This window comes from Cyprinodon variegatus, unplaced genomic scaffold (assembly GCF_000732505.1).
Source record: "Cyprinodon variegatus isolate N-32 unplaced genomic scaffold, C_variegatus-1.0 Scaffold557, whole genome shotgun sequence".
In the NCBI taxonomy this organism is placed as follows: Eukaryota; Metazoa; Chordata; class Actinopteri; order Cyprinodontiformes; family Cyprinodontidae; genus Cyprinodon; species Cyprinodon variegatus.
In genome coordinates, this window is record NW_015151010.1 from 504,987 (window position 1) to 532,687 (window position 27,701).

At 36.7% G+C, this 27,701-nt stretch overlaps 1 protein-coding gene across 2 annotated transcripts in view; it reads right to left on the bottom strand.

Moving 5' to 3' along the window:
• Positions 1 to 27,701, bottom strand: part of LOC107095567 (FRAS1-related extracellular matrix protein 2-like) — a 75,816-nt gene that overhangs the window by 27,233 nt on the left and 20,882 nt on the right. For both annotated transcript variants that reach the window (XM_015391705.1, XM_015391706.1), the window contains exons 3-6: positions 14,902 to 15,048; positions 9,110 to 9,340; positions 7,466 to 7,591; positions 5,690 to 5,941 (exon numbers count right to left, since the gene is read on the bottom strand). In XM_015391705.1, coding sequence (XP_015247191.1) covers positions 5,690 to 5,941; positions 7,466 to 7,591; positions 9,110 to 9,340; positions 14,902 to 15,048 — 756 coding nt within the window. The remainder of the gene's footprint in view (positions 1 to 5,689; positions 5,942 to 7,465; positions 7,592 to 9,109; positions 9,341 to 14,901; positions 15,049 to 27,701) is intronic.

The window sequence follows — 27,701 nt, forward strand, 5'->3', positions numbered from 1 at the left end:
ATCTGAAAATGATTTTATTTGCTATTAAAAGTCAAAATGAGCTGACCTCTTCTTATTTATCAGAACTGCTCCATCCCTACATTTGTGTGCTGTTAGATCAGCAGACCGGCTGCTTCTATCTTTGAAGAGGTCACAAAAGAAAAGATACATAAATCAGTTCAGAAAGGAGAGGGAAAACACATTAACTCCCACCTCCTATTGTGTTATCACTTTAGTTATTGTAATAATACATGTCACTATATGTGTAAGTAACAAATCAACATATATAAATATACCATATAAATATCAAGACATTTATAAAGAATATGTAATTTACTAAAAAATGTATTAAAATAACATAAAAAGGAAAAATAGCATTAAGATACTCAATTTTTTTTTATTGAATGATCAAAATGTTCAACCGTCATCTTTACAGATCACCAGGTGAAAAACTTGGTCTTTGAGTAAGTTATTTGGAAAATGTTTCAAAATTTCCAAAAGTGAAATAACAATATCATTGTCCTTTAAAAAGTCAAATTCAATACTCTAATCACACATCTTCAGGTTTAAGCAGTGTAATCTAAATTTGAAAAAGAATTCATAAAGCTGATCTATACCTGCATGATCAGTTTTTTACCATCCATCCTGATCACTTACATATACAGGTACTCTTTGAGGAGGATGTCATAATACTTTAAAGTTGTAAAAACTATCTTTCCCTCCTTGTTACCTGCTGGCAAAACAGGTTATTGGAGTGGCTTACTTTTAATTTAATAAGAAGAAAAGCTACTAAACAAAATCTAAACTTTACTTCACTTTGGTGGTTTGTTGCATTTTTATTAAAGGCTGGCAAAGACCCCCTGAATAAAGCAAGCAAAATTTAAATTATTGACCCGCATCTAATTTCATAAAGGTGCTTTAGTCTGCTTGCTTGGAACGAAGGCATCTTGCTGAAATGCATTATGCTTAAATCAGTAGGTTGTATTTTTTTTTTATATTGGAGCCTACAGTACAACCTTGCAAAGCTGCTGAAAAGCCTCCTGGGGCCGTTGAGCATATAGACATCTCAGGCTCGGGCAGGTGCTTGGCTGGGCACAGACGCTTTCTGCACATATAAGTGCTGTACTTGAAAGCTATTCTAAAAGAGAGATGACAAAGAAGGATGTGATGCCCCCATTTACTTTAAACTCACACAGTATGTGTACTTAGGGTCTAGAGCCTGGATTAAAATCCTGACTGTGGCTACAACAGCTGCACTAACAGCGGGAATGAAACTTCTGCTGCAGCCTCTCCACTCTTTCAAGCAGGAGATCAATTTTGCTCTGCTTGCCTCAGAGCTGTTTACTTCAACTTCAGTGCTCTAGCTTTTTCATCATCAACTCCTTCAGGAAGACATGAAGAGTTGACACCATATTATTTCTCCTCACACTTCATGTTTTTACAGCATTAATGCATTTCCTGTATAAAGCTTCACATCTAAAGGGCAGTGGGTGACTGGAGCCTGTTTTAGTTGACCCTGAGTGTGCAGTGGAGCACATCTTGGACAACCTTCAAGGTCAAGACCTTATGACTGTATTATACAATGCATTTTGATGGTGTTATGAAAGTGCAGCAGAAATCAACCCAGAAGGAAGCACAATTATTAACATGTTTTTGTAAGTTACTTTTCTGTGCCCCGGATGTTCCTTTACAGGTTCTATATACAGCGGATATGATGTTTGTGGATCACCTGCAACTTCCCCACTTATTGCATTTGCAACCCTAGTTTTTTTCATACATACAGTCTAACTCCCCTTCTCTATTAAAAGGTCATAATTCCCATTGTTAGGTGAGAATCCTTAAAAAATCTGGCTAAAGTGGCAATCAATAAAACCTCTGCAACACAGCGCCCTTAAATATAAGGAACATTGGTTTCATGCTATTGGATTTTCTCACAGTAGGTCACATTGCAACTGCAAACTTTAATGTATTCTAAGTTTATAAATATAAAAGAGCAAGAATGGTATTAATCACATGTCTATGAACCCAGTGGTAAATGCTTTTCAGGAATAAATTCCACAGGATGGTGACGGAGAGCAAAGACTTTACGATAACCTGACTGCCAGAGAACTAATATCTATTGATGGAAGTTTATTTTTTTGGGAGTTAATGCCATAGTTGATTAATTATTAACTGCCAACATAACTTTACTGTATGTTGCTGCTCTGCCTGCTTAGCGCATTTTCACACAGTCATTACAACATATTGATGTGGCAGAGTATTTTAGGTGGTCATTAGCGGCCAGTTTTTTTGGTGGTGAAATTAAAAACAGTCGGAGCAGCTAAAGACTTTAGCCGGCTGTCCGATGGACCGCTTTCCTGCTAGACTCAAAGGTCTTCTGCTTTACATAATATATACATTCGGTGCTTTGAAGGGTAGCGGGGATAGTCAGAACACCAGCTTCACAACTGGCCCTTCTCTCCTTTGTATGGCTCAAGTGACAAAGGGGAATGGGTTCAAAAAACATAAGCAATGTGATTTAGACTCTTTAGTGTCCTTTCAGTTTTTACTTCCATCATACCACATTTTTTTTATTGTTTTAGGATTGTGAGGAGTAGCTCTTTTTATCAATATATCCAACTGCTAGCTGAAGCAACCACCAACGCTGTAAACGTCACCACATACAGAGTTTATGCATCTGAGTTATTTTAAATGATTCCTCAGGCCAATATACAGTGCTTGACACCATCAATGCTACAAGTGGGGCTCCCCTCTTGAATTACCTACTATGTAAGTTGGGATAAGATGCGCCATCTTTTGACAGGTCATGTGACCTGGAAGAACGTAACACTTTACGGCCACGGCCTCTTAGACAGTCATGGAGCTAAGGGTTTTTCTTTACAGTTTTTCTGTCTGCTCGACTACTGGTCATGGCTGAGGTAAGGAAAAAGTTTAAACCTGAGGTAGCCAAAAAAAGAAAACATGAAAGAGAGTCGATCTTGGAAAGGAGTTTCTCAACTTATTTATTAAACTGGTCAGTTAAAACTTTGCTCCTAGTATAGAGTCATATATCTTTATTATTTTTGATGTTTAGTAGAAGCAAAGCACAGGCAGAGAAAGCCAGGAGGCTGAGGGTGTTCACCGGAGCAAGCTGGTCCTCCGTAAGGCTCAGTCCGGCCTTTCCCGGCGGTGCTCTCCAGAGAGCAGCAGCATTTGCTCCTAGTATAGTCATATATCTTTTTTTTTAATTATTTTTGATGTTTAGTAGAAGCAAAATACAGGCAGAGAAAGCAAGCAGGCTACAAAAGAAATCTAACCGACACACCCCGTCCACCCAGCAGCTGTTTACAAGAGCTCCCCTGCTGCTGTTCCATGCTGGGCGGTCCGGCCTGCCGAGGCGGTGCTCTCCAGAGAGCAGCGTTGTTACTCACGCCCTCCGAGCTGAACCAAGACATCTAGAATGTCCTCAGTCAAAATACGGTCCCTCAAGTCAGCAGAACAGCAGCTCCTGCAGGTACTGAGGTTTAAGATGAAGCTTAGAGGGGTAATAGCCTTTTCTATCGCAGCTCCTTGTTTATGGAATAACCTCCCGCTGCACATTAGGGAGGCTCTTTCCCTGCTGAATCTTAAAACATGGTTCAAGACTTCACTGGCAGTACTTAGTTGTTGTGACCTTTTTGATTTAGCTTAAACAAATTCATATTATTGCCTTATTTAATATTTGTATTCTGTATTTTATTCTTTTATTGTGTTTTATTATTTTTAGCTAATTTCAGCACTCAGTTCTTAGTTGTAGTTGTTTTAAAGGGCTCTACAAATAAAGATGCTGATAATTATGAAAATGAAGACACAGGAGGCTTGCCGGCTGACTGTTTGTTGGCTTTTGCGTTGGTGCTGAGGCGCTTGTGGCCACTAGGGGTGCTAGATGACGTTTTCCAGGCCAGGGACCCCCAAACTGATGGGGAGATGGAGTGGGGACCCCCTATTTATATATATGGTATGAAATTGTGTTATATCAAACTGGTCCTATAGTCACTCTATTATAGATGTAGCAATTTAACTAAAGTAATTTTGCCCTAGGATTACTTAAGTATTTCTAATTCTAATTCCTAGTTGATGGGACAGGTGTTGTGAATGAAACGGTGCCCAGGTGCAAAGAGCTCTTGTGTGTCACTGAATGTGTGCATTGATGACTGAAAGACATTTTCTGCCTCCATTTATCTGTTTACTTCAGTGTGTTGAATGCATTTAACGTGCATTTAAAGACATTTAATTAGTGGAAAAAATTGCAGGGGGGAATATATAAAAAAAGGTCTAATCAACCAAAATTTCCAGGACCCCCATGCTGTACCTCTGTGGACTCCCTAGGGGTCGCGGACCCCATATTGAAGACCTCTGCCCTAGTGGCCAAAAGTTTCTCTGTGAAGCTTTAATGACACTGATACAGGTAAGAGCAGTAAATTGATATTTTATAGTTTTACTGGGGAAGGAAATTTCATAAAGCAAACTGAATCCCATTAAAACTGAATGGTAAGTCTAAGCAGCTGTAGTCAATACTCAAGAGCAGTAAGGGTCAAAGACTCACAGCGTTCAGTCTCACCCCGGGCTATAAAAGCTAGAAGCTTTTTTAAACATGTAGCATCCTCCATCTCAAAGCAGTTTAGATGAATAAATCTGAATTCATCAACTTAACATAAACTTCAGAAGGAAGCAGTGAGCGAAGCTGCAAATAACTCAACAGCATTACTTGGAAAATAATTACAGAAATGTATATCTTGACAATCCTTTGAAATACAACATTCACAAACAGTTTTAACTTGTTCATATAAATAGATCTGTAAAATGCTTAAAGAAAATTACAGATTTTTAATCCCAGAAGTCATTACAAGCCAGATTCTTTCCACAGTCAAACCCTGGATCCTTTTAAGGTCACTTTTAGAAGCTTTTACTGTTGTTTGCACATACATTTACTACAGCTGCTTTGTTGATGTGGTCCACTCTACTCAGATAAAAAATTATTATGCTTTCTAAAGTAAACTAAATCCAAATGCAGTTTAACCACTTAAATAATGGGGCTAAAGTTGGATATTTACTCATCTAAATAACTAATTCTGGTATTATTCATGGGCTTTCAGCTCCACCTTTACCTTTCAACAAACACAGAGTTCTCAATGTTCAGCAATGCTTTCAGAGATTGTCAGACTGATAGGGGAGAGAGAAAGGCCGACAGGTGTTAGAGAACAAAGGGAGGATCAGGAAGATATGGGGGCCAGCAGCCCAACAATCGGGGCAGTGTAGATGGAAGATAAACTACGTACCATAAAGGAGGAAGACCACACAATCTAGCAAATTTTTTTTACTCATAGGCCTCATAGTCATAGAAACATAATAAACGAGTGTAAGAAAAATAAATTGAAACATGACCACTGCTCATAACATGGGTCAAGTCTTTCTACTGAGTTATCCATTTGATAAGTTGACATTTTAAAACTTTTTTTTAAAGTAATTTTTTTCCTGCTTTAAGCATTCAGTCGAGGACAGATACTTTTAAAATATCTGGTAGAGTTAAAAGAACCCTACTACAAAAATAATGGGATTCAGAGGTAAAAAGCTGGGGCTTGTTGAATTCTAAAACATATCTGAAAACGTAAAAAAGGCCAAGAAATCACTAAAAATCAAAACCTTATGATTGCATTTTAATATGCAGTCAATCAGTGAAATCACCTCTTACCGTCATCCATATCTGGAATGATTATGACTCTGGCTGTGGGGAACCCAGAACCAAGGCGTCCTCCCATAGGCATGCTAAGGGTGACATTGAAGCTTTCCTCATCTTCGTACAGGGAGTCATCAATTATCACTATCCGACAGTATTTCTCCATCTCTCCCTTGTCAAAGCGCAGGATGCTGTGATGGTCCTCAGGCCTGGAGATGTAATCAGAGTAGGACAGCACTGTGGTGGGGACAGTGCCTGTGGCGGAAACTGAATGGACAGAGAAGAGATTTACAGAGCACAAATTTAATGAGATGAATTTGAAACAATACAAAGCATAATTTGTTGTATAATTAAGATTCATCTTTTCTAACAATCTATTAAGCTCTTACTGCTTTACCCTACTGTGAAACTTATTCAATGGTGACAATTAAAGTCTGAGGTAGAAGACAAATTACATGTTTCTTAAAAGCATTTATTAAAGCTTGCAGCTAATCCTAATAATTTTTTAATATCAGAAACTGCAGAATCTAATCATTAAAAGCAAACCACACAAAATTATCATACTAGAGACACCAACATCGAAATTCAAATAACTAGAGCTGCTCACTTGTGGGCCAGATAGGTTTTGGCCATTTTTCAGCTCTAAGCTGTGACTCTTTTCTTTCAATTGGTGACCTGATCACTATGATAGAAGAACAAGAATGAGAAGAAACTATTGGCAATGTTTTTTTGGAGAGATTAATGACAATCTTGTGACTTCTAATTTTTATAAAATGTGGTTTGTATGAAAAATGTCTCAGTTATTAAAACTGTTATACGTACTGTGTCTTGTTATAGGGCCTAGTAATTTCCTAATGATTTTATTATAATTTTAAAATCCAATGCAAACTTAAGAAACTAAACTAGCATACATAAACTGTAACAAAAGAATGAACAAATGTGTAAGTTACTCAAAAATAAGAATTTTGAGTCACTTTTGGAAGCTACAAAGCTGGAAAAGTTTAGTGATTGCTGGAGGAGTTGCTCCACTAAAAAAGTACAACTTTAAAAATAATGTTGCAGTTCTATTTGAATGTAGGAATTTACTAACTGCTTGTCTCTCCAACAATGTTATTCCCTTCCCCGAAAGCATCAATATGCAAAGTAGTTGATTACATAATTAAGCAACCTTTAGTGACTTTAAAAAATGTAAAACCTACTTTCACACTAAAAAGTTGTCAGTACTAGAAGAAGAGGTAAAGTTGGCCATTTCCAGTATGTGTTAGGTGTTAACAACTAAACTCACGCAAAACACAAACAATTTAAAGTATTTAAAAGAAAACTATTTTCAACATTTCAAGTGCTCTCTGTAGCAGATTCATGCACGAATCAAGAGAGAGTTAAAATGTGGGGAGCTAGTTTCACCTAAGACATAAACACAGAGATTGGTGGTTTACTATGGGAAGTCTTGCTGATCAGAATCACAGCTGTGATAGGTTATTAATTAAATGTTTCACTGTAATTGGTACAGGAAGGCTATAAAAAATGCAAATCAGGTTATGAAATCATTTAAAATTGTATTTCTTAAAGTTATATCTGAATTGTTTGCAATCTGTATCGGCAGGTCAAAGATTTATGAATACCAGTAAAAAGAAATTTACATAAAAAGTGATTGATACATCTCTACCAATTACACAACAGTAAATCATTAAGCTCTGTTAGGAACACATACAGTTGCAACAATGATTGAGACAAAGAACAACCAAAAACTATTTTGTACATTTCCTTTTATGCACACAGGGGTGGTGTTACCTTGCTGGGTGTAGCATAAAACCATAAGCTCTTGACTGACATCCCCACTTCTGCGTACAGGTATGAGCAGCTCACCAATGTTCTCGTCTATGTTGTACACAGCTGAGGGTATGAAAACTGTTGATTCTGTATAATGGAAAAGATTAATTAGTTGAATGCTGAATCGCATCCAACTGTAATGCAAACAGAACAACATAGAAATAGACAGAAATAAACTGAATTTAAATGAAAGGAAAAGAAAAAAACAGTCTTATAACACTTTCATCAATACTACTGTTATTTAATTAATAAAAACCCAACATCAGCTAATTATCTGAGGCAGATTAATGACCAATAACTGGCATATATTATCATGATGCTGGGATGTGAAATTCTAGTTCATAAGACTTTTTCTTTGGCTTCAGTGTTTATTCCTTTCAACTAAAGCCAGGTGTGGTACATATAGAAAAAATATAGCTTTTCGTTTTTTTCTTAACACCTTTTCTTCACAATACTTGGGTCTTCCCAATTTGAGCAATGTAATCAACCTGGTCAAAAATAATTCATATTTACTGTTTTTTTTTTCTTGAAGGTCTATTCAGCTTTTCTTTTCTCTCAGAAGAAAAAAAACAGAAATGTTTTATATGCCTTTGAAGTTTGTGACCTTAAGAAGTCAGAACACTTTTAAATTTTCCAGTCTATAAGCAGTGGGATCCTATGATAATTGCTTTAGCTATGGGAGGACAGAGTCTGCTTGAGGCATAAAGAAATAAACAAATTGGGTTTTTTTTGTGTGTAAGAAAGGTAGATGACACTTTCTCTTTTTTTATTGGCCTTCAGGCACATTTATTTATTTATTATTTTTTGCCTGAAGACAAGCTTTTAGCTAAACATGGTTATTACTATACAATGTTTACAGCATATTCTTATTTCCAGTCAGTAAAGCCCTGTGGGATCAATAATTGCTTTTCTCTATTCCATTTTTACTGGAGTAAAAACCTTTTTTTCTTAGCAGCAACCTTGTTATCTCTTGTGGTGCAGCTCTTTCCATAATATCATAATGAGAATTTCACATGGAGCTAATCCCATATCAACCAGATATAGTTCTATTACATTTGAGGTAATACAATACTATCAAGGCATAGGCTTTTTTTTTTTTATTAGAACCTATACAAACTTCATAATAAGGTGATTCTCACAGTACTTTTACTTTGTTAGCCCTCTTTTATCTTCTGGATTTCCATTGTATTTATAGAGCTCTGATACCCTCAGCCAGAAGAAAGATAAATGTCCATGATCAAATCTGAGCATGAAAAAAGCTTTGATAAGGGTTAAAGGATTGTTACTGAGCTGTCTGCTGCTTAAGAATAAAAACAAACTTTGGTTATTGCTGGTTTTATTATTGTTTTATGGTACCCTAAAATTATTGTTTTTGTCAGCTTTTCGTGCTCTATTTAATAGAAAGCAGTGCATAGTAATCCTGTTGTTTGATGCAAGCTCAAATAGTATTATGGGTGTTTAAAGTTAAGATTGTGTCACCTCTTCAAAACTGTAATGTACATAGTCTTTTAGTATTAGCTAAGATTTTTTTTCCCAGTTTTTAATGAAAAATTCTTTAAACCACACAGTTACAACCAGATTTTTTTAAATAAAATAGTAACTGACCATCGTCTGGGTCCAGGATTTCCACTGTTGCAGCCTCTGGGAATTCGAGAGCAGCCATCACTGGCTCAGAGAGGACAATTTGAAAAGACTCGGACACCTCATACTCGCTGTCTGACAGGATTCTGACTTTCCAAGTGGCTGAGGTTTGGCCCGGGTTGAACTGCACCTGTTTCTGAGCCTTTCCACGGAAGTCCTTGTCCTTCACTGCTGTACCGTCCTTTGTGCGAATACCTCAAAGAAGGATGAAACAAAAATGTTGTTATAGTTATGTGGTAAAATCCATGCAGTGTGAATACATTTTGAAATTTTATATTTGTCCTCCAGAGGATCTGATCTTCCCTGTCTGCTACATTTTACCAGCTGGATTTTAGGATTTAAATAAAATTCACTTCTAGTCACGAAGTAACAGCATTTTCTCTAATAAAAAATTCCTCTCTCAAAACAGAATGTGCTTGTGAGTGCTAATTTGTTATTTTCTTTTGAAAAGCATACAGCTACACTAAAAAAACCTCACCAAGGTTTAGTTTTTTTAATATTTTATTTAAGTAGTTGTAAAGTTACTGTAAGGTTTATTCTTGATTGCTTTTTTTGTATCTGAATCCTACATGCAATTCTTATTTTATTAATTGAAATGTTTACATATTTTCAATTCATAAATTGTTCAAAATGATGCTTAGCAGATTTGGGCCTATACAAAAAGTATTCATAACGAGTCCAGTACTTATGTTCAACAACAGCCTAACTTATGCATAACGCAAGGCAGCGTAATGCCCAGAAATGATGCACAAGGATAATTTTAACGGGCAATACGAAGCATCAGTTAAAACCTCTCCCCCCAAAAAAAGAATAAAGAAAAAGAAAAAGAAAGCAAGAAAGAAGAAGGTTCGCAGTCACAGCAGATTCAGCGTCATGTCTGCTAAGAAGCTTGCTAGTTGTGGCCGTGGCCGTGAATGCAGGGAGGATCATCACACTCACCTTCTCGCTCACCCTATGATGTGGATGAAGTCTGGAGGAGAACTGACAGTTTCCTAATGGGAACCCCCTTTTATACCAAAATGCTATGCGCCAATATACCATTATACAGTAGCTGTAAGTCAGAAACATGTTCAGTGTTCGTCTGGAACACGTCAAATACGTTGATATGCTTTGGAGGTAAGTTCTTAGTAAGTTACGCATAACGTATGCACAAGTTTCTCATAGGTTTTGGATTATGAATTATAATGAGTAACTTTTTAATTAACGTATGTCAACAATCAGATAACTTAACTGTAACTTATGACCTACGTATGGCAAACACTGGCATATGCCAAATTTTAAGCATGCTAAAAATTTCTCGACGTACTTGCTGTATGTCGACGTGTACCAGCGTGCTTCAGCGTACTTCAGAGTGCTCATAATTTATACGAAACATACTGTACCCATAACTTATCCAACATATGCCAGCGTTTTTGGCAGATTTTTGTTACATCAGGCATACGCTGGTCTAAATCGTCAATGTGTGACAGGGGCTTTAGCCTCCTTTTTTTATACATTATGGCAAAGCTTTTAGACTAGCCGTTTAATGTCTGCTTAATGCCACTGTCCTGCATTAAACTGACTACTGTGGCAAGACAGAATGGTACATGGCGTCCTAATGCATGTCTATAACCCGGAGAGGCAGTAGTTGGGCTGCAATCCTTTGGGAATACAGTCAATCCCGTAGTGGAACAGAACAGCAGAATGTGTCTGGAACAAAAAGGCAGAATGTTTTTGCCCTAAGCATTTTAATTTTTACAGTTTTTCCCTTTCTTATGTAAAATAATTTTAGTTTTGATTAAAGTAGGTCATGAATGTCTAATGAAGTCCATCAAACAAGTCTGATTTCGACCAAAGAGACTGGCTTGAATTACGATCAGTAAAATATGTAATTTGTAGAATACAGGAAAGTGACAAGAATCTAGACTTTCAATTCACACAGTTTTCCCAAATGCAGGTTTGAACAAAATAAAGGAAAGTCAGCCTGATCTTGCCAGAAATGGTCTAAGTCTGCCCTTTTGCATCCTCACTGTTTGGCGGACACTCATGCTCACCATGGTAACGACTTTGGCATGGTTCCTGTAGGGCAGGAGCACTCAAGCAAGTAAAATGTCATAGAGCTTCTCCATTGTCTTAGCTAGCTACACAAGAGCACTCAAAGTAAGGGCAATAAATGTGACGGCACACAACCAAAAAAACAACAAAAAAAGCACTTAGGGAGCCATGCATAAAAACTTTGAAGTGATTTGAACTAAGAAATCTTTTTGTGAACATGAACAGTAATACTCAACAGTTTTTAGATTTAGGGTTGCAAAGTTAGCAATTTCATAAACTGTTCTTTCAGATTTTAACGAATGAAACTGGACTTTGATATGCAAGTGAAGATGGTGAGAAAACGCCTTTGCACATCTATGCTTTGATAAAACAGTGGTGCTCAATGAGGCTTGAAAGATTAGAAGTCTTCAAAGAGCCATGAAAGGAGAAATATAATTTGCCTCAATTCTATGCCCCACACAAGGCATGCGATGAATGGCCCTGATCACAGCAGTCATTCTAAGGATTCATGGCAGGTGGGCTTACTGCGGCCTCAAAACTGGTGCAACCCTCACTGTGTACACTGAGCAGTGAGGCAATAGCCCTCTACTGGGGGCTTTCTTTGATCAGAGTGTGATCTGGCATGGTTGGTCAAATTAAACTATCCCCACTCTTTCTTTTAAAGTTGATTATTTATTATTTATGTCTATGACTTTCTTTTCTAGTAATGGTAAAGTCAATGTAACATAGTTTTCTCCCCATCCATCACAGATATATTGTTGTTGGATGTTAAAGTGTGAAATACACTGTTCTTATGACTTTTTTTTTAACTGAACAATTAAAAATTAAAAATCAAATGGTGCACCCTCTCTTGAGTCGCCAAGTAACAACAAGGAACAAGCACTGAAAAACTGCACAGGGAGAGTATATATGGGAGACAGAACAAAGACTGGGGTAATGAGCTGATGGAGTATGTGTGGATGAAGTGACTAGAAGGGAGCTAGGGGAAAGGAGACATTCACAAGGGAGCAACAGAGAGTAACTTAAGACTGCTTAAATATAACACAAAATGAAAAATAAAGCAAAGATCAACAAAACAGAATTATTTAGATAACAGAGAACTAAAAACTCAAAATCCAAAAGGGGAGAACCATTACAGGGAGGTTCTGCAGAGACTGCTGCCCCCGCGACCCGTTCTCGGATTAGGTGGAAGAAGACGAATAAGAGTACAGGAAGATTCTCTACAAACAACAAAGAAATTCAGGCGAGACCATATTTGCAAAGAAGGTGTTTCCTCTTAAATGAAAATGCTTATATTTTTATTCCGCTCTACTCTGAGTTGGTTGTTCTTTATAGTTTGTAAAATTAGTTGAAAATTATTTCAATAACTGATTCTGTATGAATAGTTAGATTAGTTTATTTATCCCTAAAATATCTTCATGGAAGAAAAGGATTTTCAGAGACTGCCTTTCCTCAGCAGCAGACCTTTATCACCTCTATATTCTATAGGAAAAAGCTCCAGGGAAAATGTTGACACCTTTAAAAGTAGAGCCAGGAGATCAAGGAAAATATAAAGTCAAAAACAACAAAAAAAATAAATAAAAAGAAGAACAAACTAAGCCAAAGTCTAAACATTTGCAGAATTTCCTCTGAACTCTTTACGTATTAAAACAAATTCAGACACAATAAGAGAAGCTTTTTTCTTTTCAGATCTCAAGGAATAGGGCTGAAACAATTAATTTGATTAATTGTGATTAATAGATTATTGAAAAAATAATCAACTAATTTAGTAATCGATTAGTCGTTAACTGGAGTATAGAGACTCTAAATCATGCCTTTAACCGACAGAGCAACCCACTTATGGCAGTAATTATACCCAAAACTGTAAAAACAAAAACAAAACAAAAAATACATAACAATTTGGCATTTAAGAAAAAGCAACTTTTTCATCTGTCAATATGCTCTATCCAGAAATCCGTAAGTGGAAAAGTTGTAGCTTCAATTCTGCAAAAAATCTTCTTTGGGGATCCTTTTGCCATCCGGTTACTAATCTATTAATCAAGAAAATAATCAACAGATTAATTGATTAGCAAAACAATCGTTAGTTGCAGCCCCACAAGGAACTGATTTAAAAGCATCCGCAATTCCATGCAGTACTGAAAATGTTAATGTGGTAGCAAATAACAAAGCTGGTGGTGTTTAATTTTAATTTGCAGAGGGATCATTGGGAAAATAGGCTGTTTGGGTTGAGATTTCAGCTTCTTTTTTCCTTAACACAAATAACTGAATATGTTGCAACAGCATTTCTACTATTTTTGGTTTACTCAATACTTTCTCAAGGGCTTACAGGGTTAGAAACCATAAGCCCCAAAATATTTAGCATATTATTTTTAATAAATGGATGTTTTGAAAACATCATATCATTAAATGACTCTAAATGAAAATCCTAAGCAAATATCACCTATAATCCATAATTGTTGGATTCTAGTGTGGAATAACCAGCACCCAAATATCAGAAAATGATAATGCCACAAACCTGTCTTCATGAGGTGAAGGAATATCAGCTTCTATATCATCAGGGTTCTTACCAGGATTTTTTATGAACGTATAGTGGATTATTTTTTTTAAAGCTTGCTATGCTGTCAGGGCTGCAGAGTGTTTACCTGCCTGGGTAGCCGAGCTGATGACAGTCTTAGGGGAACGGGGTTCAGGTTTCACAGAGCTTCCCTCATGAGTGCAAGAAGGACAGGTAAATGTGTTTAAAAACAGAATTTTCGCAAACGTTATACTCATTAAAAGCCAAGTTTGTGGATAACCCGCGTCTATGCTGAAATGCGCTGGAGAGGAAGGCCAGATTTCAGCCAAAGGGCCGCTACACTCATAAAAAATTTGTATATTGACCAGATTTTCAGAGTAACTGTGACTTTTTTTTAGCATAACTGCCCACTCTGCTGAAACACGCTGATTTTGAACGCTGATTATTGGTGTATCAAAGTTAGTACATCACATCTCTATATAGGTCAAGCTTCAATCATTTTTCATATATAAAATAATATAAAATATATGAAAACTTCTCTAAAAAATATGTCTATAAATTACATTTATAATGTTTCATTTAACTCCACAAAATGAACATGTTGTTAAGACACCAATAATGCCTCTAGTTGCATACTTCCTCTGAGATTTCTCCCTGAGGACCTTTAGTGAAGTCCATGATGGGACCTAGATTTTATTCTTAAATAATTCTAAAAACATGAGAGAATAAAATGTATTTGATACTGAGAGAAATTGATTGTAACACCTTTAACATAAAGCCATTTTCATTATAAGAAAAACTGAGAATGATAACAGTTGTATTTCAGACAAATTTTCCAATTTGAGTGCACTATTTTATCTTTACTAAACTAGACCGTATGCATGTGCTTGCATGCCATTATGGCATAGTCCTTTGCTTTTGTCTGATTGAGCACAAACACTGGCCGGAGGAAAGAGGTTAAAGGTCATAACCTGAGTGACCCACTGAATATCTGAGCAAGTCTTACTTTTGTGTTGAAAAATATCAAAGGGTCTGCCTGTCTGTCAATATAATGGCTTGCCAAACAATATCGTCTTTGAGTCATTCTTGGTTAGGATCTTGGGGTATGTTGGTAAAAAAAACAAAGAAAACTGAAAACCACAATTTTCATTGCATTAACACCATATTCTATTACCATAAGAGACAGGTTAGGGAAGAGTCTACTTACTAACAAACGAAGTCTCTCCCAGGTAGCCTCGACGTTTCAACACCACCTCCAGGAACTTCCCCTCCTCCTCCACCACATAGTGTTCCTTCTCCAAAGAAATCCAAGCCCAATTAAGTCTGAACTGCTGGTTTCTCAGTTTGTTGCCTCCTGGAAAGATAAATTAAGTTTATAAAATTTATGGGGCTGCAAAAAAAAAAAAAGCACAAATCACAAAACAAATAACTAAATCACTATCTAGTATTCAGAGTATGTATCTCTTAAATAAATGTTAAAATATTTTTTAGTCAGATCCAGTAAAGTAATATCCCTTATTAGTGTGATTTCTTTGATATCTTAGGAATTTGATTTTGAGTCTTAGCCAGGACTCAGTGGGAGGTATAAGGGTGCAAAACCCCTATGCCAAAGAAACAAGGTTTGTGCAATCTAATTGCTTCGTTTCTAATTAAGATAAAGGGTGTCTGCTTCCTGACTGAACTAGAATGTTTTATCCTTTCCTTTTGAAGTTCTTCTCAAAGACTACAAGCTCAAAACACTGAAGGGCATGGATGGTACCATTTGACCAGAAGGAGTCAAAGCACAGGCACAAAAACAGGCATCAAACGTGCAGGGATATGAAAACTCCACCACAAAGCATTGGACAAAGCAGATACAGTGACTCATAAAGAAACTGCATCAAGCTTTGATATTATAATTGCCATGTGAGTAGCTAGCAGCCAAGATAATGCCAAAGGTTAAAAAAGTTAAGGCCAGCAAAGTAAGACCTTCTGGCCTCTCTTGTTAGGAAGGAGCTGAGGAAGATTCAGGTGAGTGATCCACTAAATAGCTTACAGTACAAAAAGAGGTGGAATACAAGTAAAACTGCCAAGAGGCTTCAGATGCGATGCAGGAGGAATTCACAGTGTTTCTGTTGTTTACGTTGGGCACAACTGGAAGTCTCTGCACAGCATCCCCCTTATTGTTACGGTCCGTAAATCTGTCACCTCTAGCCGACCACTTCACTGCGTTCATTTCCTCTTCTCTTTAAGCCCCGTAAAACCATTACGCTTTCACCATGGGTGTTGTATTATTTGTTAGAGGGAATGTATGTGGGAGTTTGAGTGTGAGCATGTGTGTGAACAGATAATAAAGCCTCCCCAGCACATGTGTGACTGTGCATGATTAGGGAAAAGCTTTAACTGTCTTAATATCTATGTATTTATTGCATCATATGCACATCAAGGTACTTTAGCATCAACTACAAAACTGTTTAAATTGAGAAACATACAACAACAAGAGAACAAGAGCGCTTTTTTTTACCTTTAATGTTTTGGTTATAAATGCAGAATGAGAAGAATTATATTATGTCACATTAGCCGGTAAACAGACGCCAGGAACACTGCATGAGTCATGCCTTCGTAAGGTCTACCACAGAGCAGGATTTTTCCTTCTTGTGTGTTCCACATCATTCTTCTGAAGACAGGTGACCTTTGTGTGGCAGGACCTAACTGCACCACTTGGATTAAGGCCAACAATGTGGCACTCCTGCCAGCGGTAAACACTGCATGTGTGATCCCTGAGCTGTGGAGCATGTCCTCCACAACGGCAGGAGGAAAAAAGAAAGTTTAGCCATCTGTCTAACATAATTTGCTGGCCTCAATTTTGCAAGAAGAGCTAAACACTTAAGCTATAGTTTTATGAAAACAACAAAACAATCCAGATTTGCTGTGAACCAAACCGGTAATGATCCAAAACATTGAGAAATCATCTTATATTGTTGAATTATATATTATTATTTGTGAGATTGGCCTGATCCTAAGTGCACAGGCTGTTTGCCACTCAGTGGTAAGTCAGCTTGGTAAGCTTGGCCTTTTATGGAGAAATTTTAGTGTTTAGGAGAGAAAATGCCACAGATCTATCTGCTGTGGGTTTAGTGCAAACATTTAGAATAGGGAAAGCTGTGTCAGATTGTTGTAGTAATAACTCAGAAAAAGAACCTTGGTCCTTAACCTCAGTAAGTGCTGTACTGTGTGGGATTTAGAAATGTTAGCAGCATATTGGAAGGCTTTAAAAGAAAGTAGGGAACATTCACCATTAGGTTAATACACAGAAAATGACTGTTCTTCCATTACAGACGGTAACTGTGCTCAAAATGATATTAAATGTACTAAAATATTAAATTTTATTGAAAGTTTTATTTTATCTTTTTTGTTTTAAGTTAATTTTCAAAATATCTCACATAAATGATGTAACCATTGTATCCTTGTAGATATAAGCACAAATGAAAATATGGGTTTTTATAAAATAAAGCCTCATACAGGTTTTATTTCATAAATCCTAGCTTATTAGCACAATTTTTTTGCTCCTCCATGGGTGGCATTAACTTTTTTGTATCCTTTTGAGCTTGTTTAGCTTCTGACAATTAGGAGATGACATTACATGGATGTCGGCAGCTATTTTGAGACAAAGACTGTGCCAGTTAAGCTTGCCAATAATATGTATGGCCCGTTTAAAAGTCTCTGACTGTCCCTGATGCAGACCATATGTGTATTTTTAGTGGCTGAAACATTAAAGCTCATAGATATGTTGAAAATTGTAATGGTAAATATAGGAAAGCAAACACAATAATGTGGAATAGAATATGATATATTTTGCATAAAGGTAAATGGATGTATAAAATATGATAACGAAGGACAAATATAAAATTTTACACAAACCTAAGCATTGTGTAGTAATTAATGTATTATAAAGGACTTGAACTGAACTCAGAGCTGTTTTTAAATAAGGTTAAACAAGTACAACACCATAACGCAACATAACCTTGTTTAGTATATGAGTTCTGGACCAGATAATCTAGGTAACAATATTTAAATTCTACTTTAAAGAACAGTTGGAAACCCAAAAACTGTTATAGTAGAATGTCTACTTAAAACTGTTTAATGAACAAGTTCAAAATACCGTGAGCAAACACTTCAGACTGATAAAGCTGCAGTAACACGGTCTTCAAGAAACTATCGAGAGGAGGTGCTGGTTTCCAAAGGAGCGCTTCAGTCCTCCAAATTTCTTTCTAATTAAGATAAGAAGGAGTTGGTATAAGTCCACTTCAAAGAGGCCCAAAGGAAACACCAGAGTTAATCTTTAACTGGGCCTTAAAGCGTTGAGACAGAATTCAGTGAACTACCTAAAAAAAAAAACTCCTCTGTCTATTCCTTTGCACTGCTATGCACTTTAGTGAACATTGTTTGACAGCTGTTTAAATACATGATACAAAATATCAATTTCTACAGAAGAAAGCTTTACTATTAGTTCAATCAATCTATTTTCCAAGCTGGTTTATACAAAGCATTTCAACAATGTTTTGTAGAACAAATACTAAAATTGAGGTGACTACCTTTTATTTAACCATTTCAACATTGACAAATTCAGAATCTGTAGAGTTCAAAAAGCTGCCTATCTTCTCTATGCTCACATGGTGGTTGTTGTGTGATGAGAGACAGAAGGCTTTTCACAGAGGCTAAAGAATGTGAGAGGCCTGACTTTGCCAACATGGAGCCTCTGTCTCCTCCCCGCATGCATCTTACAGTCAGGCCTTATTTGGGTACCGTCAACCATCGTATAGCTGCAATTCCCCATGGACCCCCATCTGTTAATTCAGCAGGGCAGACAGACAGGCGGCCCTTTGCCCACAGAGATAGTATCACAATGCTCACACAGGATAAATGGGTACCAACCTGTAAATACTGACAGATGACAGCCTACCTAAAAATATGGATGTATTATCCACTCCATTAACCTGCCTGTTCTCTTTGAAATATAAAGAAACAGAGACAATAGCTGCTTATACATATAAGCCGATATGCTACAACAATTTTATTTACTGAGCAATAAAAAAACACCAAAGTGGCAGTAAAAGCCGAAAGATGATTTTAATTACACCTTTTTTAAACAAAGAATAGAAAGATTTCATTATGATGATAATTTTTTAACATTTCTATACTGTTCTTACATTTAAATAGATTTGAGGACAAGAATAAATCCAAACAAACACTTGTCTCCTGTAAATGAGGGAAGGTGCAGCATGTTCACTTAGGACATAACAAGCAGCCTTTTTTTAGGCTTCGACAAGCGATGCATGACAATAGCTGAGAGTGGGGTGGTGCTGGGTAACTATCTTTTATATAGCTGGAAAAAACGAATGTTATCTGTTACTCTACCATTTTATTAAAGGATGTTAAATTGTAAAACAGTATGAAGATAGAAATTATGAAATCCTATGTTTTTGAAAGCTTTATTTAGTGCTTTATTTAACCAACGGTGTGCCACAGGAGATAAAATATTTTGTTTCAGTAACAATGCTGCCTTGGAGATATATAGATTATGGACCATCAACTAAATGGCTTGTCCTTTCAGTGTAACAGACCATCCAAGCATACTCTATGACTCTCCAATTAAAGCAAAGTGGATAAAGTAATCCTGTTGAAGGAGAAAAAAAAAGAAAAAACATGGCAAAGCAGAGAGAGAAAGCATGATATGGTCTAATCACCCTAAGCCTTTTCTCTGCACTAACAAGTGGGAGTTGGCAATGCCTTGAAGGATTTAGAAGTATTTTTTCACATAATAAACCCTTTTTTACCCTCTAAGGGAATGTTTCTGCAGTACTGACCTCTCCTTTGGATTAATTTTGCTGGTGTAGTCACTCCAGCATTGTGGTCACTTTAAGGCAACATTTGTGGAGCTCGCCAGAAAGGGCAGAGGTGCTTTTGAACAAAAGTGCTAGGTCAGAAAACCCTCGAAAGCTTAGAGCAAGAAGAGCTTTTCTCTCAGCAGGAAAGTCTTCTTAAAAATAATCTTCTCAACCAAATGCAAAAGTGATTAAACTCTCGGGGTCAATCTAAATATGGACTATCACACAATACTTTAGACTTTATATATTGTATAAGTGTTGAAATTAATTGAATGGATTAAATGATCTGCACAAACTCTGGTGCAAATACAGTGGATGTGGACTGTGAATAATTATGGCTAATCAGAACAATGCAGGTTGGAAAACAGCAGAAAAATAAAACCAAATATTTTATTTCAATACCTTATCAGTATGCAAGGCATTGTATCTTACACTGTTTAATCACCAACTAAAGCAGACTGACGTGGTTTGGACACAACGCATAGAGCTACCGCACATATCCACTTCTCTGATAGAATCAATGGAAATTGCATTCAAATGTTGTGAAAGGGACTCTGCAATACCACAGGACAATCTAAAAGTACACTATGTCGTCTATGGAGATTCACCCAGCTCAGCATTCTGAATGCTTAAAACTTTGACTGGATTGTTGTACTTTATGATTAATAATTTGCTTAATGATAATCTGACTACTTGGGAGTACTCAGCTAATACTCACAAACTCATAAGGAATGCAAATTTAAGCCTTAGATGGACAGTATATTGTTTAATAGAAAAAAAAAAACATTTAAATAAAGTAAGATCATACAGGTAAGCCAATAGCTTTGTTTTCATCCTGATGTATTTCGGGTAGAACCATTCTTGTCGTCCCATTCAGACTATTAAGCCACATTATCTTTTTGTATATGCCATGATAAAAAGAGAAGGATAGGAAATGGCCAGAACTCCCATAAATCTAACAAAAAATGCAATAATGTTCTTTGCTGTATGAATGACGTAAAAGGCAAATTTAAGCAAAAAAAAAAAAAAAAACATCACTGCCATTCCCACATTCTGTTTTTGATTCCTAACCGCAACTCAGGGTTGCTGTGGAAACACACTGTGACTGTCCTCTTTGGTCACAAAGTAGGAGCCTCTCACACCTCTACTAAGCCAGAAAGGAAGCCACCAAGCTCTTACTTCACATGAAACCCCTTTACATTTGTGATCCTAGAGAAACACACAACAGAGGAAGTACTATTCATGTAAGCTAAAAATCACTCCAGTCCTGGGAGTCGACTTAATGGTTCATCGTCCTCAACAATTATTAAGGATAACACTGACTATGTTTAGCAAACAAAACTTCTCCAACTGTCTGCAAAACATGGATATTTGTTTGGACTGATGCAAAGGAATATTTGTTTTTGTTAATATAATGTATACTTTAGGAACAAACAAATATAATTGAATAATATGCAAATGTATATTTTAGTGCAAATATACATTTGCACTAAAAAAATTACATTTTTGGTACAAATGTATTAGAAATGTTCTAGGATGGACATATGTTTAACTACGCAATCTCAGAGGATTAACAAGCTTTAGCAAAAAAACACCTCTGACAATTCAGATAATGGTTGGTGTTCAGCTTGGTTTGCTGTTTTCTGGTCAGGCACAGAGGATGTCCTGCCAAGCACTAACGATTAGGACTTCTCCCTGATCAGGCCTCTACTTGCAGGAAAATACAATCATATGACAAAGGCACAATGAATGCAAACCTAATTTGGAAGATCAGGAAATAATTTTAATAGTATTCTTAAGGTCACATGCTGTGTGACATTGGGACTGAGGCTCTCAAAAAAATAAAAAGTTAAAAATCAGTTTCTCCACTTTCTGTTAAAGTACAATCAAAATACTGTAAAACTAGAAGATAATTTGCCTGCTGGTTTTAAATTAGTATAAAAAAGATGTAAAAAAAAAAGGTATTTCTTGATTGCCCTTGAAAACCCTTCTGTCAGTCAAGGAGGACACAGCCTTGAGTGTTTTAATTAACAGTGAGCTGCTGGGTTTAAAACGCAAAACCCTCCAGTCTCAGTAGAAAAGAAGGTACTAACAAATGGCTGAATTAGCAGCTACAGGGGTTTTTCAGTGCTCACATAAAGGTCATTGTGGATTTCGTTTCTCATTCTTTACCAGTCAATTATTTATTAGATTGACACACAGGTTGCTCAAGCAGCTGCAGTAAGCCAAATGCACACCGCTAAACACAAGAGGAAGGAATGCTAATCTAAACAAGCCTTTCAAACATTTAAAGTACATTCCTATTTACATCTCAAAATATTAGACATAACCAGAGAAAACTCATCAGTGGTACTTCATTTTTTCTTTTTAACAGCAGTCTTAACTGTAGATAAAAAGTTAGTGAAAGCTTTTGCAGTTTTAAAACCATAACCTATTAAATGTTTGGTATGTATCTTAAAACTATCAACAGTGTTGAAGATACCACACTATAAACAGGAGGTCGGCACAAATGACTTAAAATGATTGTGTTAGTGGGCGACTTTAACTTTTTGGAGGGGTTTCTACTTTAACAGTTTTTTTTACATGAAAGAGCTTTAACTAAGCACCACACTGCCATTCTTTAATGGTACTTTTTTCTGAAGTGATCAATTACTATGGATTTACAACACCTGTAATACTTTAATTAACAGTCAATAGCTTACCATAAGACAAGCTGTAACTAATTTTTGCAAAACATTTTTTTGCTTTGCTTCATCTTCAAACGAAGAGCTAACAACTGTCAATATACAGTATCTGCAATCATGTGCTCTTCAAACCTTTATGCAAATTTCTTATGCAGTCATGGGAAATAATACTACCATATAAAACAAAAAAATATAATAATAAACAATGGTTTTTCAATTAAATGCTAACCCCTGTGTGTATCATGTGATGAAAACAGACAAAAAAAAACTTAATGCCTAAAATCAAAAATTGTAGCTATTGATGTACAGTATGGACTTCAGGTTTAATTGTTATGGAATTTAAAAACAAAACCATATGTCCAGACAGGTTTTGAAAGATGCCACCTTAGGGTTCAGTGCCAAGAGAATAGGAAAGACAGCGCTAAGTGAGGGGATGAGTGCTGGAGGTTCAAGACAACCTCACCAAAATCTCCCGATCGGGTACTGTATGGCCAGATGAAAATCAAACATGTTTGAATTCAGTCAGGTGATCATGAGCATATCCTGTTGTGAAGTGGGGTCACAAGTAGTACAATGATTGAAAATATCATAAGGTGTATGGTCGCCTTATACAAAGTTCATCCAAATTGTAAAATAAATAAATAAAAAACACAGTAGCATCAAACAAGCACCCTTAGGCACTGTTGATAGATATTTGATTTTAATCTGAATTACAATTGTAGGGATTTTGGTAATTATCAAGAAAACTGTAGAAAAAGGCTGGATGTCAACTCTTAAACTACTATGAGCTATTTTTTTTTTTTTATCATTGTAATTGTTCATACAAATGTATCTTAAAGACAGCTAATCATGAATACAAAAAACAAATTGAAGAAAACAGTGGTTGAGGGGTTCTCGCCCTTGGACGTTACGCAATGCCTAAAAGGCTAGTGTCAGTTGTCAAATTACCCTGTAATTAGGCTGTTTCACTGTTGGCTGAGGAAATTGGGTTTTTGAAAGCATTTCCCAGTTTATTTGTACATATATGTGAGAAACAAATTGGCTAAAGGACCTTGGCGTTTTGGAATCTGTTATTTTCATTTAATGCCTAGTCTGATTACTTATTTCACTCACCTGCTTAGCTCCGCCTAGTTCTCATTACTGTCCATCTGTTCCACCTGCTTTAGTCTCTATTTCTCTCTATTTATCCAAACAGTTATTAGTGCCAGATTATTTTTGAGCCTTTGGTGAGAATTATTCTACCGTACCTGTATGCCGACTGCCTGATCTTGACCTGTTCTGCCTTTCGACCTCTGAGCTCACATGTTCCCGTCTGATCTGTTTGCCTGACCTGTCTTCTGACACCTGCCAGATCTCTGTCTTCCTTGTACCGAACCTGGAACTGTTACCCAATTATGTTCTGGATTCTCCCTTGTCACCTCTTTTAATCACTGACCTCCTGGCTCTGACTGCTTAGCCTGTCACCGACATCGGATTTGGCTTCGCCCTCTGGATTATACTGCCTTCCTTCGTCTGCTCGTCTCTGATCCCCTGCCTGTCCTCCTACCACCGATACACAACTGCTGCGTCGTGTTGACAGTCGACCGGCTGAAACCAATCTCACCCTCTGGGCTAGGAGTGAACTATAAGACCAGGTTAATGAATCACATGTTCGTTATCACCCACTTCCAAAAAGCATGGTCACTAACCGGCTGTCTCCTCCTGTAGAGGTTCCTGCCTTAGATGCAGACACTTTTCACTTTGGTTAATATTCCAATAAACATTTTGAGAAATCTAACTGTTTGCCCACCTCGAATACTGGATCCTATTTTTCTGACCATGACAGTCACTGACTTACACTGAGTCACATGTGCTGGCCTGCAGGGCATAACATATGTTCCAGCCACAAGAACAAATACAACATTTGAAGGCAGGGTTGGAGTGGCTATAAAGAGGAGGGATTCCCAAAGGGCTGCTTTATCAAGCCTGAAGCAGCCAATGGTAAGGATTTCTATCTATACTCCAATATAAAAATACTTCAAAACTCCCATTGCTCTAAAGGTATCATCACCTAGTACGGTAATCTGATTTTTTCAAGTTAAAATGTGTGTTCTTGAGCCTCAGTTAAAACCTGCAGGATATCCCAGAGTGTAAAAGTGGCTTGGTTTTTTTAATGTTGGCTTTTTTTTTAAAACCAGAAATCCAACAATGACACACTCTTCACAGAACACAATTCTGGTCACCCTCCTTGATTTAGGTCATTGGAAGGGTGTGACATTTTCTAGCCTCTATCGCTATCACCACCCCGACTCTGTTCAACTAGTCAGAAAGTCACTTGCTGACAGTCAGCAAATGTTGCTGTGTATTAAATTTGTTTGTATTGTGAAGCAGACAAGGAACCGATTGTAAGTGAACCATGGCAAACTGCTAATGTTGCTAATGCTACCTCCACATGAATGCAAATACACACTAGTCAATGCTCATTTGTAATGTCAAAGAAAAAACGAGGGGTAAGAAAAAGGGGTCCTTAAAATACTAAAACATGCATTTAAAAAGAATTTCAGAAGGATTGTCTATGTATTGTAAAATGCCAGCTTATTCCTCTTGAAAATCTCCCAAAAGAAAATAATGGTTCTTATCTTAACATCAAAACTTGTGTTTGTTTGTGTGCAGGCAAAGTTTGAGTCAAGATTACATGCATGACAGCAATAGGTAGATTAATGGGCAACTTAATTGTGTTACTTCTAGTTCAAACGTCTTCTGTTCATATCATAATTTAGCTTCACTGAGGAATGTATTATGAAGGGAAACTATGTGAATCAACACTCCTATGTCACATACTTCTGCAAGAACTTTAACCGTGACTGCTTTCTTAACATAATAATAGATAAAATAATAACAAAACAAAAAACAAAACAAAAAAAAAAAATATATATATATATATACTTTTTTGTTTGTGTATGTGTGAGAAGATCTTAGCATGTGTGTATATTTAGCCTCAGCTGTTTTGCGTGCAATAATGTAATGCAGTATAAAAATGTTTGTGCAAATAAGCTCATCTATTCAAATGTAATGTCTTCATTGTATAATGGTGCACCAATAAATGAAAATCACAATAACCAAACAACAAAGACAGGTAGGTAGGTGGGTAGGTGTAAACATGCAAAGAGAAAAAAAAATCACAGTAATACAAGAAGGGAGGAACTGACAAAGGACAATGTGCTTTTTCTTGACCCCTCAATGCACAGCATTTGCTCTCTTGTCAGACCGAATAATGCTGGACTGTTTGCTGAAAGCAACAGCGTGAGGGCATGGAATATAAAAAACCCTATCCCAGTCCCACAGTCATGAACACCATACTAATAAAGCTGGGAATTTGGTAAGCCTGTTCTCAAGGTTGGTCTTCACTAGAGTCATTTAAAAGAACATGTTTTAGCTGCTTTTCTCAGTTGTTACTTGCAAATCCTCAACATGTGGAATGGCTGAAGGAAAAATGCTCCTTTCAAAAATGAAATGGTAAATCCCAAATAGGTATTGGAAGAACACATCTCCTTTGTTTACAGATGGTGAAAAAGGAGACATCCAGCAGAACTGGGAAAACCTGCATGTTCAAGATAAGAATGTTGTTCTGCGTTCATGAAAAGAAGGATGAAAATGCCTAAGCATTTACTGTTCTTATTGTATTCTTACATCCATGACCAGTCTGTGCAGCGAAACAAAGCCTGGATCTAAATTTGCACTAGTAAGTTAAAAGGAGATTTAGGGATGCTTGGCAAATTTGATGCAGTGATTGTTTTTTCAAGCCTTTGCATATAAATTATTGTTAATACGTGGACCTAGACATCTTAAACTAAAAATTTTGTTTTCACATAGATGAATGGTTGTCGTTTTTTTTCTCTGGCAAATTTATACCCTGCAGCCTAATTCAGAGTGCATTATAATCTAGTTCATAACAAGAGACCGTTTTGCTTTATCCATCTCAGACACCAGTGTCCTAATAAATACAAAACCCGTTAGCAAGCACAGCACATCACATGCCAGGGAAATAAAAAAAGAAAGTACTGCAATGTAATTTTCTATCTAAGCCCCTTCAATCCATTACTGAATGACAAAACTGAAATAAGTCTTTCCAATCTCCCAGTGTTAAGACACTTATGAGAGTAACCCTGGAATTGCACATGTTCCTTTGAGCGCTCAAGCGTGTCTGTAATATGTCACTATTTGTGTGCATCTCAAAAATGTAATTATTCTATCTTTGTTTGTGTGAATAAAATAATCAGTCGCTGTATTTCTGCTCCTAAAGGGGCTGTAGGAGAGACAGAAGCTGCTAACACACTGGTGAAAATAGCTAAAAGTCGAAATGCCTGGATCATTTAGGGATGATGTGGGAGATGAAATGAAAAGAGAGGAATAAACAATGAAATATAATGCTGGCAAAACAGCTAGTGCTGATAATGAAGTTGGAGAAAGGTGGAGGAGATGGCCTTTAGTGTATTAAAATAAATGCCTCAATGGAGTTTTTCAATTCATTAATTGTCTTACTACAAGTCAGCTAAATTAATACAGTTGTATGTATCTTTTGGGGGTTTAAATTATACCTGAAAGCAAAAGGCTCACTCTGTGTGTAGAAGGAATTTCACTTACTAAAATTAGTAAAAAATAAAATGAACTGTACATAACATTAGATAAGTACCTGTAAGTATTTTAATGAAACATTTGGAAAAGTGACAGAGATGACAGCCCCTGAAATCAACGTAGAAGTGCCGCTTAGAGCTGAAGCATACATTTAAATGTCCAACCTGAATGCTGCTAAAGGTTTAGTTTTTTCACTGTGTTCACTGCTCTGTGTTCACTTAAGCTTTCTCTCCCCGATTCTTTCCTGAGATAAGTTCACTCAGCACAAACTCTTTTAACCACACTTCATAATGCATATGTATTAAATAACCATGAGACACTGCAATAGATTTTGACAGAAGTTGTAAATTTGCTCAGATCAGTGAAATTGCTTATGGTTGTAGACGGCAGCGCTTACCAACTGCAGTCGCTTCTCCATGAAGCCAGCCCTGAATTACAGTTAAAGAAGCATTTTATTCATAGGCCCAGAGGGGTTACCACAGGGTCCACGGTTTGTCCTTTCTCTAATCTATTGCGCCCCGACAACAAGTCTTCCTACTTCGTCCTGATCACTAAATAAATTGCGACAACAATAATAACTCTCTGAAGTCAAAATGAAGCTGAGTTCAAGCCTTGCCATAATCAAAGGTGGGTAGAGTGCCCCAAAATTTTACTTAAAGGTATAGTGGAGGATGTTCTTTTTCCGGGTGGATCATCAAAATAAGTGGTCCTCCTAAATGACAATCATTCTGGTGATATGTTTACTTAAGGCCGTCCTATGTGCTCGTAACCTGACTCCGCCAGATGGATTTGCTCCGCATATCCATCTGGAAACCTTCCTTTGAAGTAATTTTGGGAAGGGG